The sequence below is a fragment of the Mercenaria mercenaria genome, chromosome 11 (genome assembly GCF_021730395.1).
Source record: "Mercenaria mercenaria strain notata chromosome 11, MADL_Memer_1, whole genome shotgun sequence".
In the NCBI taxonomy this organism is placed as follows: Eukaryota; Metazoa; Mollusca; class Bivalvia; order Venerida; family Veneridae; genus Mercenaria; species Mercenaria mercenaria.
This window is the reverse complement of record NC_069371.1, coordinates 7371529-7385782: the sequence shown is the minus strand read 5'-3', so window position 1 is coordinate 7385782 and position 14254 is coordinate 7371529. Positions and strand designations below refer to the sequence as shown.

General features: G+C 33.3%; 1 protein-coding gene across 8 annotated transcripts in view; it reads right to left on the bottom strand.

The window, feature by feature from the left end:
* Nucleotides 1-572: 572 nt before the first annotated feature.
* LOC123532684 (uncharacterized) overlaps nt 573-14254 on the bottom strand; it is a 167823-nt gene continuing 154141 nt past the window's right edge. For all 8 annotated transcript variants that reach the window (XM_045314218.2, XM_053518481.1, XM_045314217.2 and 5 more), the window contains exons 24-28: nt 7261-7415; nt 6789-6905; nt 6437-6551; nt 3877-3970; nt 573-3221 (exon numbers count right to left, since the gene is read on the bottom strand). In XM_045314218.2, the coding sequence (XP_045170153.2) occupies nt 3089-3221; nt 3877-3970; nt 6437-6551; nt 6789-6905; nt 7261-7415 (614 nt within the window). In that variant the 3' untranslated portion in view covers nt 573-3088. The remainder of the gene's footprint in view (nt 3222-3876; nt 3971-6436; nt 6552-6788; nt 6906-7260; nt 7416-14254) is intronic.

The following is a 14254-nucleotide window of genomic DNA, read 5'->3' as shown; positions in this document are numbered from 1 at the left end:
TCCTTTGATCAGGCTCCTTCTCGTATGTTACAGAAGAGTTGTATGAGACTCATTGCTCAATGCAGGCATTTCATACAACTTAAAAAACAATATCTGTTTCCTGTATTTATTTTAAGCGTTGCAGATTACTTTAAGGCAGTACATATAACAGATATCAAATTAAACATTTGTTAGAATTAAACACATGAGCCTGTATTGGGTTGTATTGTATTTTATCACATGTTTGACGTACGGTTAATAGCCACTGCTGGTCGAATTCACTTGGTCTATAAAAGGTAAATTAAGAAGAAATTTTGATGTTTCAGCAGAAAAAGCTTACATGAGATTGCGTTGCGTTGCATTGCATTGCATTTAGTTTCATTGCATTGCTTTGCTTCGCTTTGTTTGCAATTGCATTGCATTGTGTTGTATTGTATCGTATTATAGTATCGTATTGAATTTGTTCGTGTTGATATCAAAGTGACAAATGAAACAAAATTATTTGTAAAGAAGGGATCATTCCGGACCATGTACTCGGCTATTAATAGGTAAACACACTAATGTCCCAAGACAAAAAAAAACAAACAAACAAATACAAAGAATAAAATTTATTCGAATGAAAAAACACATAAGGTTAAAAATATATTTTTAGAAAAATAGTTTAATCACAACACAAGTCGCAAGATGGTGGTGATTAAAATGAAAGCAAGACAACACAAAAGGAAATATATATATATATATACATGTATTTTAATTATAATTGTAATAAACATATATACATGTATAAAATCAAAATATTTTTATCAATTGCTTGAATATAACTTATGTTTGGTCCACACAATCCATAATTCGTGAATTCTGCTTATTCCTTTGTGTCAATTTTAAAGCTAAGCTGTATTTCCCTCGAAGTATTCCAGCTTTAGGAAAATGTTCTAAATATTTTACAAAATATTACATATCCTGAAAGTTTGAACAATACATCATCACATAAAATCAAAACTGTTCTTTAGAAATGGTTGGTGTCCAAAATTATTGCTAAAATATATAATGGAAATACTACATCAAATCGTTTTGGTGATAAATTCAAAACTACTGTCTAATGAAGATAAATATAATGAATACTGTGAATGGTATTGTCTGTTTTAATACAAATCGAGAGAAAAACGGAAAAGGCCGATCAACCATTAGTTGGAATCTTCCATAACAACTTGTTCTTTAAAAAACACATTTAACAAAACACAATACAAGTATCTGTCGACTATATACTTTAATATTGAGTGTACTACCTACTTATGCTGAATTAAAATATCTTTAAAACGTAATGAAAATTCAATAAAACAGGCCAAAATACAGTTAAACGGTATGTATCAAAATGATCAAAATGACAAATAAATTTTGTAAAATACTTTGGTAATATGGTAGTTTACTTCAGTCATTTATAACTGTTTTCACAAACAGTAGGTATTATGAAATATCTTATAATGCATGAAAACACTTTCAAGCAACTATATGATTTGCATTACAAAATGACATAAGGTTAAGATAATCATTACCAATAACATTTAGCGTAACAAAATATTGGAAGAAATATGCCTCTAGCCCAGGAATACGTATGTTAAGGTTTAGGAGTATATCTTCAAAACACATCTGAACGAACAACATCTTTTCGACAATCTACCTGACCATTACATATTCTATCGTCATGTCCCGTACGATGGATACTTAAAATATTTTCAAATAGTTGTCCACTTTTAAAGGTATACTTAAAGATATATATATATCTGAATATATGAAAAAAAATATACCAGTTGTTTATGTACACATAAAATAAACACATTTATGTGTATTAACACTGCTATGAATTTGGTAGAAAATAGTACACACTGTATACATGTACAGCTGAAAACAGTATAAATAATGTACTACCATGAAAACTGGAAGATTTTTTACACAAACAGCGACTCAAAAAAGAAACGAAATTAGTTAACTTTATATTTAAATTTCTGTTTATGTGTGTTAAATTTATGTCATAGAGATATGTTATCATGAAAATTGTTTATACTACACTTTTCTGTTCTTATAATATGGTACATAAATGTATAAACCGCCACACAGTAATTTGGCGATGGACATAAGTTTGTTTATGCCAATAAAATATTTGACTTTGACTTTGACTTGTTACTGCATGAAATTTGATTATGAATGTAGCTCAATATAGACAATTTATTTATATATTTAGTGAAGTTAAATATATTTGATAAGGATTATCTGCATTTGAAGTAAATATGTAAATATAAAATATTTCAATGAAAGATGAACTGTATACATCTTTAAAAAGGAATAACATTTGTAAAGAAATAAAAATAAACAATAGCTGGAAATTACGTTAAATCTAGTTATGTGGAATTTCAGCACAGAGACATTATTACAAATGCACCGAAACGACGATATGTAACAATTCTTTTTCAAAGGCGCTTAACTATGCGAAAGTCTGGCCCTTTTATGTAGCCCTTTTCATAATTCCAATGTATATATCAGTTGTGTAGAGTAATATACATGTTTTATATGCTATTCAATTTTCATGTGAAACAACCTTTTCTTTCTATGGTTTGGTGTTGTTTGATTTTTTTCTCAAAATGTAAGGCCCCGGACTTAAGCATGCGTGCATATATAATATTCATGAACAATATACAAATATTACAACAAATGAACATTTTAGATATCCGTGTATAAAATATATCTGTTTAAGAAAAAAAAGAACACATTTTCTCAGTAAAATACCATTTATGCTCAAAGTATGACACATTTCTTCTTAAAAACGTCATTTCTGAAGCATCTAAGAGTCAATGACATCATGTATACGTCAAGTGTGGCAAACTTATTCACAGAAAAGCCATTTCTATAGCATTCAAGAGTCAATGACATGACATCATGTATACGTCAAGTGCGGCAAACTAATGCATAGAAAAGCCATTTCATTTCTAGAGCATTCAAGAGTCAATGACATGACATTATTTATACGTCAAAGGCATTTCTAGATCAAGCAAAAGTCCTTTGTGTTATTTAAACGTAAAATATGGCGAACTGCGTCATAGAAAAGACCATGAAGCTATCGCTTGTAGTAGTAGTAGTCGTCCCCTGGGGATGCCACAAACATTTCGTCCAGTTCAGATCTCACCTCGGCAAAAACTGGTCTGTGACTGGGGTCATACTCCCAACACCTCTCCATAACACCGTACCAACTGTAGAATAAAAATAACATGTTAAGTGACACTTAATATAACACCTGGGTATTACACTGATTCAGAACCTGACTGACTGGAGTTTATCATGATTCGAAGGCAACTTGGTCAGATGTCAACCTGCAAAATTATGACATACTAAAAACATAAACGAATACGTTTAACATGCGCCTAAATAACGATCTTATCAATAAATAATTCAAGTACTTTTATTTGCACAATTTATCAGTTTGACTAAAACGGCATACAGCCACTAATCAGAAATGGCACGAAAAAGAATGGTGGTCGCATAATAGCGGATTCAGATAGTCCTAATTTTTTTCGTTCCTTTTTCTTCTTCTTATTATTTTTTTTTTGCTCTGTAGACCAATTTTCTTTGCATTGTTTGCTGAAATGACGTGATACATCTATGCTTGACATGTAGATAGTATTTTCATAATGAAATAATAACAGGACAGAATATGAATTTAACCATACACCACCTTTACAATTTAAGATTTCATGTATTAGCTGATTTTACAGTTTGTGTGTTTGACTTAAAATATTTTCTTGCATCAAACATGACGCAAATTTCCTTTTGATTTTATTCAGTCAGTTTAATATAGAATAAAGAAGAAAAGCTATTTAGTGTCTTGTAACCCAAAAAAAGACTTACGTGTCATCGCATTGCTCTGGTTTAGGGAGACGTTCGCCTTTCTTAAGGGCTATCGGAAGCTGTCGGCTCTTCATTTTAGGATATGGTGTGTCGCCTTTAAAATACAGAGATAATAAAAATGAAATACAACTGTGGAATAAAAGTAAAGAATGTAACAGAATATTAAACATCGTTTTATACATAAATTAGAACTCCATTTTATTAAATGTGATAAAATTTGTTGTCTAAGGTATCGGGTCCGTAAATAAGAAAGTTCTATCAAACGGTGTTATTAAAACATTTAAAATGTATATCAAATATCGATGCCTAGAACGCTCATATAATTTTGGTATCATTTGGTGTATTGTCTACTGAGAAAGAAAATATAAATTACATGACAAAAATATATTACAGAATCTTTATCTTTTACTTTAAATTCATAGTTTTTAATTATACTTCAACAGATATTCAGTATTTGGCAGTCAAAAACATGCTGTAGTGATTCGTGTATATCATTATGTTCATCCTATTTACTAACCAAGACTCTCTGAAATGATATAAAAAAACATGGCATTCGCCAGTCACTGAAATGTTATCTGTTGTGGATTGGCTACCTTAAATGCGTTGAATATAAGCATAATTTGTGTTTGATCGCTGCACAGCTTCATTCTTTGTAAGTTAGCCCTTTGCCTGCTGGCGGCAATAATTCTGCCTTCGCGACCAGTGCAGACCAAGATCAGCCTGCACATCCGTGCAGTCTGATCATGGTCTGCACTGTTCGCTATTCAGTCAGTAAATTTTCAGTAAACACCCCTTCGAATAATAAATGATATTGCCCAAATTGAATGATGGACCAGTCCATTATAGAAATTTAGCAGGCTAAGGGTTAGGGTAAATGTATAAATTACAAGTTACACTGAACGTAATGGCAAACAGTTGTAATGGCGTCAAAATGGAGACGATAAAATAGATAAAGTTCCGGCTCATGCATTACCGTATACCAGAGATCTTCCGTCGTTCCATGGTTGAGGCAATGGCAAACCTCTAATGAATGGGACAGTTACAAAACATCGAGGGGTGCCAGGTTTACATCGAGATCATTAAGATGTCTATTCAGAGGTAATATTATCTTCTTCAGTCACCATCAAACCAAGTTGGAAACGGCAAAGTACAAATAGAGGATGACGTCATAGCCCGGACAAAGTTAAAACGGGTGAAAGAGATATTCCTCCGCCATGTAAGGTACTACAGAAAAGTTATTCTTGCCTACATGGCGAGGAAAATATAAACTCGCCGATTATGTTCCAGGGACAGATATTCTATGCAGAAACTTTGTCTAAAACAGTATGCACTTAAGTAACGTCACATAGTACTAATTGTATTATGATGTCACAACCTATATCCAAAATGCCAGGTTAACCCCGAATCAATCTGACTAAAGTACTTGATTGTCTAAACGTAGCGTAATAGGAGATGTACTTAGTCTGATTGACCCCGAATCTATTTGACATTATTATCTATTTTAAACGTGAGAGGAAAGAACAAACAACTAACATGTCTTCCCTTCCCTTGGTACAGCATGGTTTAAACCCCTCACTAACGTTTTATTCATTCTATACTGTCTCTCTCGAGGAGAAAAAAATGTTATAGTTTGAGGCTTCTGACACAGAAGGTAGTTGTAATTACTAGTAGCTTGTGCTATTAGGGCAATGAATATTCTGCCATTAACAGTGAATTGCCATATTTCAAAGTGTAACGTTGTAAGAAATGTGATTGTATTCACTGAAACGAAAGTCCAATAACTATCATACAAAAATGTTAGACGTTAAAGCAGCTTTTATTTGTTCGTTTTGTCCTAGAGTGTTTGTTTTGCGTGAGTTAGTGGGTTGGTCGTGTGCACGGCCGTGTGTTGGGTTGTGGCTGACAGAAAGAATATATTGGTGAGACAGGGGACTTTTTACGCAAACGAATAACTGTTCACCGACAACAGATAAGAGACAAAAACAAACGAATGCTATATGTCAGTGAACATACCGACACATGTGCTGGACAAAGACAACTACCATTTATGATCTTTCCATTATATAAATTACATTCTACAAACGCGGTTTTAAGAAAAGGAAAAAAACAATTCTTTATCAATATATTTAAACCAGAGCTTAATTCAAGACATAAATAACAAATGCAAATAACTAGTCAAGAGTAAAGTCCCATTATTTTGACGTCATTTGACGTCGTTCCTATGGAACGTAATTGACGTTATTTTCACTCCTGAAGATCTGCACAAGCAGTGAAACCGGTAGAGTTCTTATAAGCCTAGCTGTGATAAAAATTACATTGTGATGTTAGTTAAGTAGTTTATATGTGTTTTATTTATGTGAAACTATAATTTTTTAGTTACCCATCTACTTGATATTTAAGCTTAATTTGTGTAAATTGTTTTAATGTGTAATAAATGTCATTTGTAACTTGTATATGTATATGTGTGTTTTAACCTGAATAAACACCAATCTATCTATCCATGTCATATTAGTGGATCTCCTTCACTTTCTTCTTTTTCTGTGTATATATAGATATATACCTAGTGTAAATATTTCCCAGAGAACAACGGCATACGACCAAACGTCACTTCTCTCCGTGGCATCTTTTGTTGAAGTCATACATTCTGGGGCCATCCATTTAATAGGAATACGTTCCTGTAATCACAAAGTTGTTATTCATGACTTTGATGTGTATTAATTTACTGAAATGTAGTCACATCTTAGATGTATTAATATACCTATAGATGTCAATATGTAAGTAAAATCGAGAGAGAAAATATCAATTCAGACTTTTTATACTTATGTGATATAGGTTAATTACAGGTATATTGAGAATGTAAGATGCAAAATATGTCAACTAAATCAAAGAATACACATAAAATACACTGTTACCTGTTTCTCCGAGTCACCGTCTCCTTGTACGTCAGGCTGTGGGCCAAACCCACTGATCTTTACTTCATTCAGGAATGTCAACAGAATATTTCTGGCAGCTAGACGTCTGTGGACTATCTGTAAGTTAAAATTAAATTTTAATTTTGATTAATTACAAACATTCAAAAGGATTTTTTTTTATTTTATGATTCTACAGAAATAAATAAAAGTGTGAAAGGTTACCTTCAAGAGAATAACAGAACAAGAAAAAATAGGAAATATTTTATTGCTGACTTATTTATCGATCGTCATATATAATTAAAAACATATTATTATACTAATGTTACGTGAGCACAGATAATAAACAAATAAACATGATTATTTAAAAAGCCACAGAATTACTCAGAGATGGAGGATTCAAAATTAGGAATATATGTTAAAATATCAACATTCTGTAAAGCACAAAACTGATAAAGCAAAACGGATGACCTACCCCTTTACCAGCCAGATATTCCATTCCTTTTGCCACATCGAGACCAAATCTGAACAGGTGCTCCTGTAGCTCGATGGTCACGTGGTTTTTCTGGGAGACGAGATAGTCTTTCAATGTGCCATTCTCACAGTATTCATACACGATAAAAGGCCCCACTAGAAAGTAAACCATACGTCAGTATTCCATATCATTCCAAAGAATTTGAATTTATAGACAGGAACAATTTTGTTGAACAAAAGATAGTATATTTAATGTAGGTTTCAGTAAGAGAAGTAAGACCAGTAAGGCTTAAAGTAATTATTTTTTGAAAATGCAAATTGATCTTCTTATACTGACACCGAAATCGTTCAATACGGGAAAAGATGTGCTGATTAAAAAATTATGTAAGAATATCTTGCGCAGAATGCAGCTAAGCAAAATAAAAGCAAACTCGGTTTGATTGGGTCTGTTCATGAGAGGTAATGGAAAGAACAGCAACTCTCATGCCCCCTTGCACCGGCTTATGCGGAATTCTATTACAAAGATATTGATGGACTTTATGATCCGAAACGAACAGAAAATACAACAAAGTTGACTCCAACTACGGTGAAACCGTAAAATAAATTCTAACACGACCCGTCTTGTTTTCCAATTAAACAAAAAAACGGTTCAAAATTGTGTTCTATTAAGCAATTTTCATTTTTCTGACGTCACAATTACTACGCCATACGGTAAAATGCGCTAGAGAAAAATACAACAGAAAGCAGGTGAATATTTTATAGATGTTGTCAAGGGTGTACATAATAAACCTTGATTACGTGGTAGAATCAAAATGATATATCTCAAACAGGGCTTTGCTCTCATGATACAACTTTTTTGCATCTAAACTCAAATCAATATTTTTATTTAATGACAAATCACTGTTTGGATCCGTGCTGTCAATCAAACTAATTGTTATCTATGATATTGACCAATAAGATAACGCGGATTATTCAGTGCACTTCCCTTGTTGCTAACCAGCCATTGCTTCCCACAAGCTTTCACTTAGAAACCGTTACTGATTAATTCTTATAAGTTTGATACATTTTTTTACTCGAAGGAACAGGTGTTGAGATGCGCGTTGAGAATATGTAACGCCGGCGAGCGGTACCTAGAAAGGCTAGAAGGGTGAAGATTCATTCTTTTTCGTAAACCAAAGGCAGATTTAGTAAATTGTGAACGCTGAAAGGATCAGTAAGCAATCTGCTCAAATGTATTTCTAATGAACTTTATATTAAAACTGCCGTGTGTGGTATAATATAATAACATAACTAAAACATCATGAATCGTCCGTCTCTCTTTACTCATTAGTCTGTGATCGGAATTTTGATATGAATTGGCTCGATTTATTTTAATTTAGGCCAATCGCGGAATTATTCAGTTCAAGGCAATATATATATAAGTCATTTATATCTTATTTCATACAAAAGTAACAGCTAACCTTCTTCATCAATATATTCTCGCAATCCAAAGTATAATCTTTATTTTCGCATTTGACTGTATGTTAACTATACTTTATAAAAATGTTTTATTGTGAAACCAATCTTCTTCACAGAACAATGTTAAAGATAGGGCGCACATTGAACGAGTCTAAATAAAGTCAAAACATATACATGTACATGTAAAATAATTTTACATAGAATACCAACACCATTATTTAAAAATATAAATGAGGTCTGGACAGTGCACGGCATATTATAAACTTTATTTCAAGGATTAAGCGTAAGCTTTTATTAATCAGACATTAAATCAAGAGCATAAAAGATAATTATTCGGGAGTGGATTTTAATACTTTCTCATTCTTTTAATTAAATGATATTTCTTTCATATTTGCAGACAGCAAGTATGACAACAGTATCCCCTGTTTCGGCACCATTCTGTTTTATTCTAGGAATTGATGAGTTTAAACTGATGTTCCTGTCACTTGCTTGCTTTTAAATGCAATTAAAAAAAATATATATACGCACATGTCCATGCGGTTTAGAATGTCGCTGATTATTTCATATGTTCATCTTACCTTACGACTATCGTAAACTATTTATAACTACCATTAATACTATGATATAATAAATGCAAATGGATTATGGATTAATTTTATCTGTTTGTTTTCTCTTTTTATTTCTCTTTTTTTATTTTATTTTATTTTATTTTATTTTATTTATTTTTTATTTATTTATTTATTTATTTGCAAGGTTTTCGTTTCCTTGTTTCCAGCGGTCTATGATTAATAGGTTTCGGCAAAATGTTTCTCCCTCTTTGTACCATTGCTGTAAAAGACTTTTTTAACAGTTTGCCGCTCTGGAATTTGTTTAATTTAATTTTGGAGGAGACTACATGCGAGCAATGTCCGGCTGCGCTGAAAACAAAGTTAATTAGTCTTCAAAATGTTAAAAGTTTTGTAAGCTGGCAGGCATAAATTAGTACTGAAATATATTCTTTTATTCCACTTTTCAGTGACTGGCATAACATAACAACTATTTACATATATACACAGAAAATATTACAAAATATATGAGTAATGACAATATAACATATGTAAGTACATTCATAAGAATGGTAGCTATTACATATACAAAGTATAATGAAAAATTGTTGGCAAATAAATTTGTTCAGCTCAATAGAATGCATTTACGCAGCATTTCCCTGCATTCCCCATTACATAACTTATCGAAAAACGAAATAAAAGTATCATGTCAGGGAATGTACAATCAGGTTATACACAATACAGATTCATGTAGTTTTAGTCATCTAAGAAGAAACCTCCAAAGGAGGATGCCATTAGATGGATCTAAGATTATTTTTATATTCCATTGATACGTCGTGTATGTATTTACAGCATAAAGTGTTGAAGCTCTTTTGGAGTTCTGGGTTAACGCCAAATACAGCAAGTAGATTGTAATCAAAGAGACCTCTTATGAATGCTTCTGAATTTACTCTGAGAAGGAAACTGCAAATATCAGAACTTATTTCTGCATGAATGGAATGAGTAAATCTTGTCCTTTCAATTATATAGGCATCACACTCAGCTAATATATGTCTGTTTATATCCTCAGTTTCTATTCGACACTTGTTGCAGAAATAGTTTCTTACGAAGTGCCGATAGAATAGTATTTTCACAGCACTTATAGCATGGATAATTTCACTGTTTGTATTTGAGAAAAGCCATAGATGTAATGGTGTTACCGATTCATGTATTGCAATAAATCTTTTGAATTCTTTATCACTATTTGTTCTGTCCTGCCACATGTTATTTTGTTTGTTTGTTATCGCCTTTTTAATGGTACATTTCCATGTATATTTGTTTGGAAAATTTGCATCCTTCATATAGTTGACAATAAAATGAAATAGTTCATATTTATATAATATTTTGCATATTTCAGGAATGAAGCCGTGTTGGTTTTTGTAGCCTTTCATAGCAAACAAGTTGAGTCTGTAGTTGAAAAGTTTTCTAGAAAGAGTATTTGTTGGCATTGTGCACAGTTTTTGTAAGAAGCTCAGTTTTCTTTGATCAATATCTGCTTCAATAGAAAACCATCCTAATGCGCTTAGAGCCATGTCTGTTCTAGTGCTTTGTGGGAGATGTTGAATTTTCTTTGCAGCTAGTCTTTCAAATCTTTGGATTTTTATTATGTCAGCTTTCGACATATTATGCCATAATTCCGATCCATATAGGACGGTTGGAAACGATACTTTCTTGACCAATGATGCTAGGGTTAGAGGATTTATATCACCTACATTGTTTTCAAGGGCTAGCACAGAGAAGAGCGATGATTGGCCTTTATGTACACGTAGATCGATTGTATCTGCAGCAGATAATGACTTGTTGAGTTTTATACCGACATGTGTGACTAAGTCGCAAGATTTTATTTCAGAATTGCCGAATTTCGCTTGGAACGTGTTATCATGCGATTTTCCGCCGAATTTGAGTACACAGCATTTGTCATAGTTAAATTCGTAGCCCCATTTATTTGCATACGTGTTGACGATGTTAAGCTGGTGTTCCAATGACATAAGCGACGGGCTTAAAAGTGTCAAATCATCGGCCAGTGTTGGGTTGCCACAGGCAATATTCCCGGTGATTATACCATGATTGGAAGATTCAAGATATTGCAAAAGTTCGTCAATAAAGAGTAGATAACTCCAGGTAGACAATATGCCTCCTTGTCGAATGCCTTGCATGACTGGAAATAAATCCGATGTTATACCATTTACTGTGACACAACCGAATAAATTTTGATAGCAGTTTATCATAAGGCGTAGAAATTTTCCTTTGATACCTAGTTCTTGCATTTTCACTATTAAAGCACTGTGTCTCACATTGTCAAAAGCACCTGCTGTATCTAGGAAAGCGGCGTAGACATTGGAATTACTCTCCGTGTATGATAAAACAGCTTCTTGTAAATTAAATGACACTGTCACGGGCCCTAAATGTTTTTGATATGCATTTTGCTGAGTATTTGGAAATGTTAGCTCTTTGCATAAAGTCCAATCAGTGATGCGTTTATGTAAAACTCGTTCGAAAAGTTTATAGATAACTGGCAGAAGGGTTATCGGTCGGTAGCTTTTAGGCTCCGTTTTTTGTTTTCCATCCTTATGAATTGGTATAATTACTCCAATTTTGCATGCTTCCGGAATGTAAGAACATTGAACCATCATATTAAAAAGTTTAAGCAAGTGGATAGATAAAGTATCGCCTCCATGAATTATATGTTCAGATGTTATTGAGTCTAGCCCGGGTGCTTTTCTGCGCTTCATATCTCGAATACAAGTTTTCAGCTCATCAAGTGTTATCTCCCTTGTTAAGATTTCATCCTCTGAAAAGTCGTCACATGCTTCAAACGTACTTACACTGTTATCAAGATTATGCAAAAATTCATTTTCAAAAGCTGATTTGTTCTTTGGGGTGAATACATCGGCATAATAGTTTCTAAATGTTTGTGCAATTCCGACTGGCTCACGAATAATTTGACCTCCCTCAATGATTTCATTTACTGTGTTTGATCGTTTACCTTTTTTTCGTTTTATTAAACTCCAAAAGAGCCTCATATCACATTCAGCAGTCTCATTTAGCTCATCATAGTATTTTCTATTGACATCTGATATAGCAATTTTTTGAGCATTTATGAATTTGCGTTTAGCATCTTTATATTTAGCAAAATAAATGTTATCTCTACCTCGTGGTTTACCTTGCTGAAGCCATTTTATGCGTTCAGCCTTTTGATGTTTATATGCAAGCTTAACATCTTTATTCCAATAAGGCTTAACGTGACTGTTAAATTTACAAATAGGTAGCAAATCGTCGGCACATTTTTTTAGGCACGTCACAATATGTCTATATGAGAGTTCAACATTTTCTATCGTGCAGTTCTGATTTGCGATATCTATTTCTGATAACTCTGTTTGGAGAGAAGCCGTGTATGCTAAAAGTTGAACGGGTGTACATTTGTTCCATGCAATATATGGAGAGTCAGGCACATATACATGAGTTAATGGTAAATAATATGTAGTAAGTATCGGTAGATGATCTGAAACTGAACAGCAATCGTCATCAAATATAATATTAGATTTAACAAAATCACATTGGGATTTACTAATTATGATATAATCTAGTGTTTTTTGAGTGGGACGAAATGTATAATTTATACCACTTGTTTCACAGGGTTTCAAAGCATTTTGCCTTAGGAATTGTCTGTAGCTAGCCACTCTGTCATTGTGCGTTTGTAGTTTATAGTCAATATCTACATTTGCATCGCCACAATACAGTATATTGCCTTCAGATGAATATAAGTCATGTAGACCTTGTAACGCGTCTATACAATCTACATAGTCTTCAAGTGTATAATTAACGGATGGCATATAAACGCAGAATAAAAATGTTGGAACCAAATTTGTTTGCGATATTTTGATGCCTACAATGCGATTTAGATTTGCATTTGGTAAAATATCAATATCAAAATCTAATGATTTTCTGTATAATATGCTTACACCACCTTTACCACATCTCATGTTCGTGTCAACAGTTTCACAAACAGTGTGTGAGCGATAATCGGAATGAATAGTATTTAGGAAGTGCACGCTGTTAGGTTTCAGTTTGTGCTCTACTATGCACGCAAAGTCGATGTTATACTTATCAAGCATATAACTGATAGATCCAGACGAAGACATTGCACCGCGAACATTCCATGTAAGAATATTGCATGAAAAGGTCTTGTTTGTAGTAACTATGTTAATAAAGAAATTAACAACTAATAGTAAGATGGTTGTGTGTTTAACTTTAATCATCATGGTATTGTTCATAGTTCTGCTGGGCCGAATTTTCTTCGGTGTTACCATTTTTGTAAAACTTTGACTCCCATTCCATTTCCGTGTACCAGCGACGACAGTAAACTTTGCGCGGCCAGAAGTTTTTACTTTCAACATGTCGGCAATCAGACTGATAGACTGTTAGCTTAGCTGCGAGTGATCCACGATTTGTATCAATAAGCTTGATAGCAAACGGCTTTACATTTTTGCTCTTAAGGAACTCCAATATTCCAGCTTTGTTCGAACTTGTAGATATACCTCCGACATAGTATCTGCGAGTACGGCGTGACTGAACGCTCTCGAAGACTGGTTCATTATTATCATGGCTATAGGTTTTGTGTTGTTTGTAATGAGAATTGCTTAAATCTGATTTCATGTTGTCTCTTTCTGCTGCATCGTGCTGAGCAGTGTCATCATCAAGATGTGACCGATGGCCGCCATGATTCAAATTAGGCTGTCGTTCAGAGATCATTACTGGTATCGACTGACCAGAAGTACTCACTGCTACGGACTGAGTGTTATTGTTCAAGGGTGCCGAGGAGTCGTTTTGTGTCGCTGGTTTTGGAATGTTATTAGTTTCTGCTCTCTTTGCGGCAATAGATGCAAATAGTGATGTTGAATTTGAGCGAGACCGAGGGCGTTCACTGTTTTCGTCGTGGTCTTTCGTTGATTG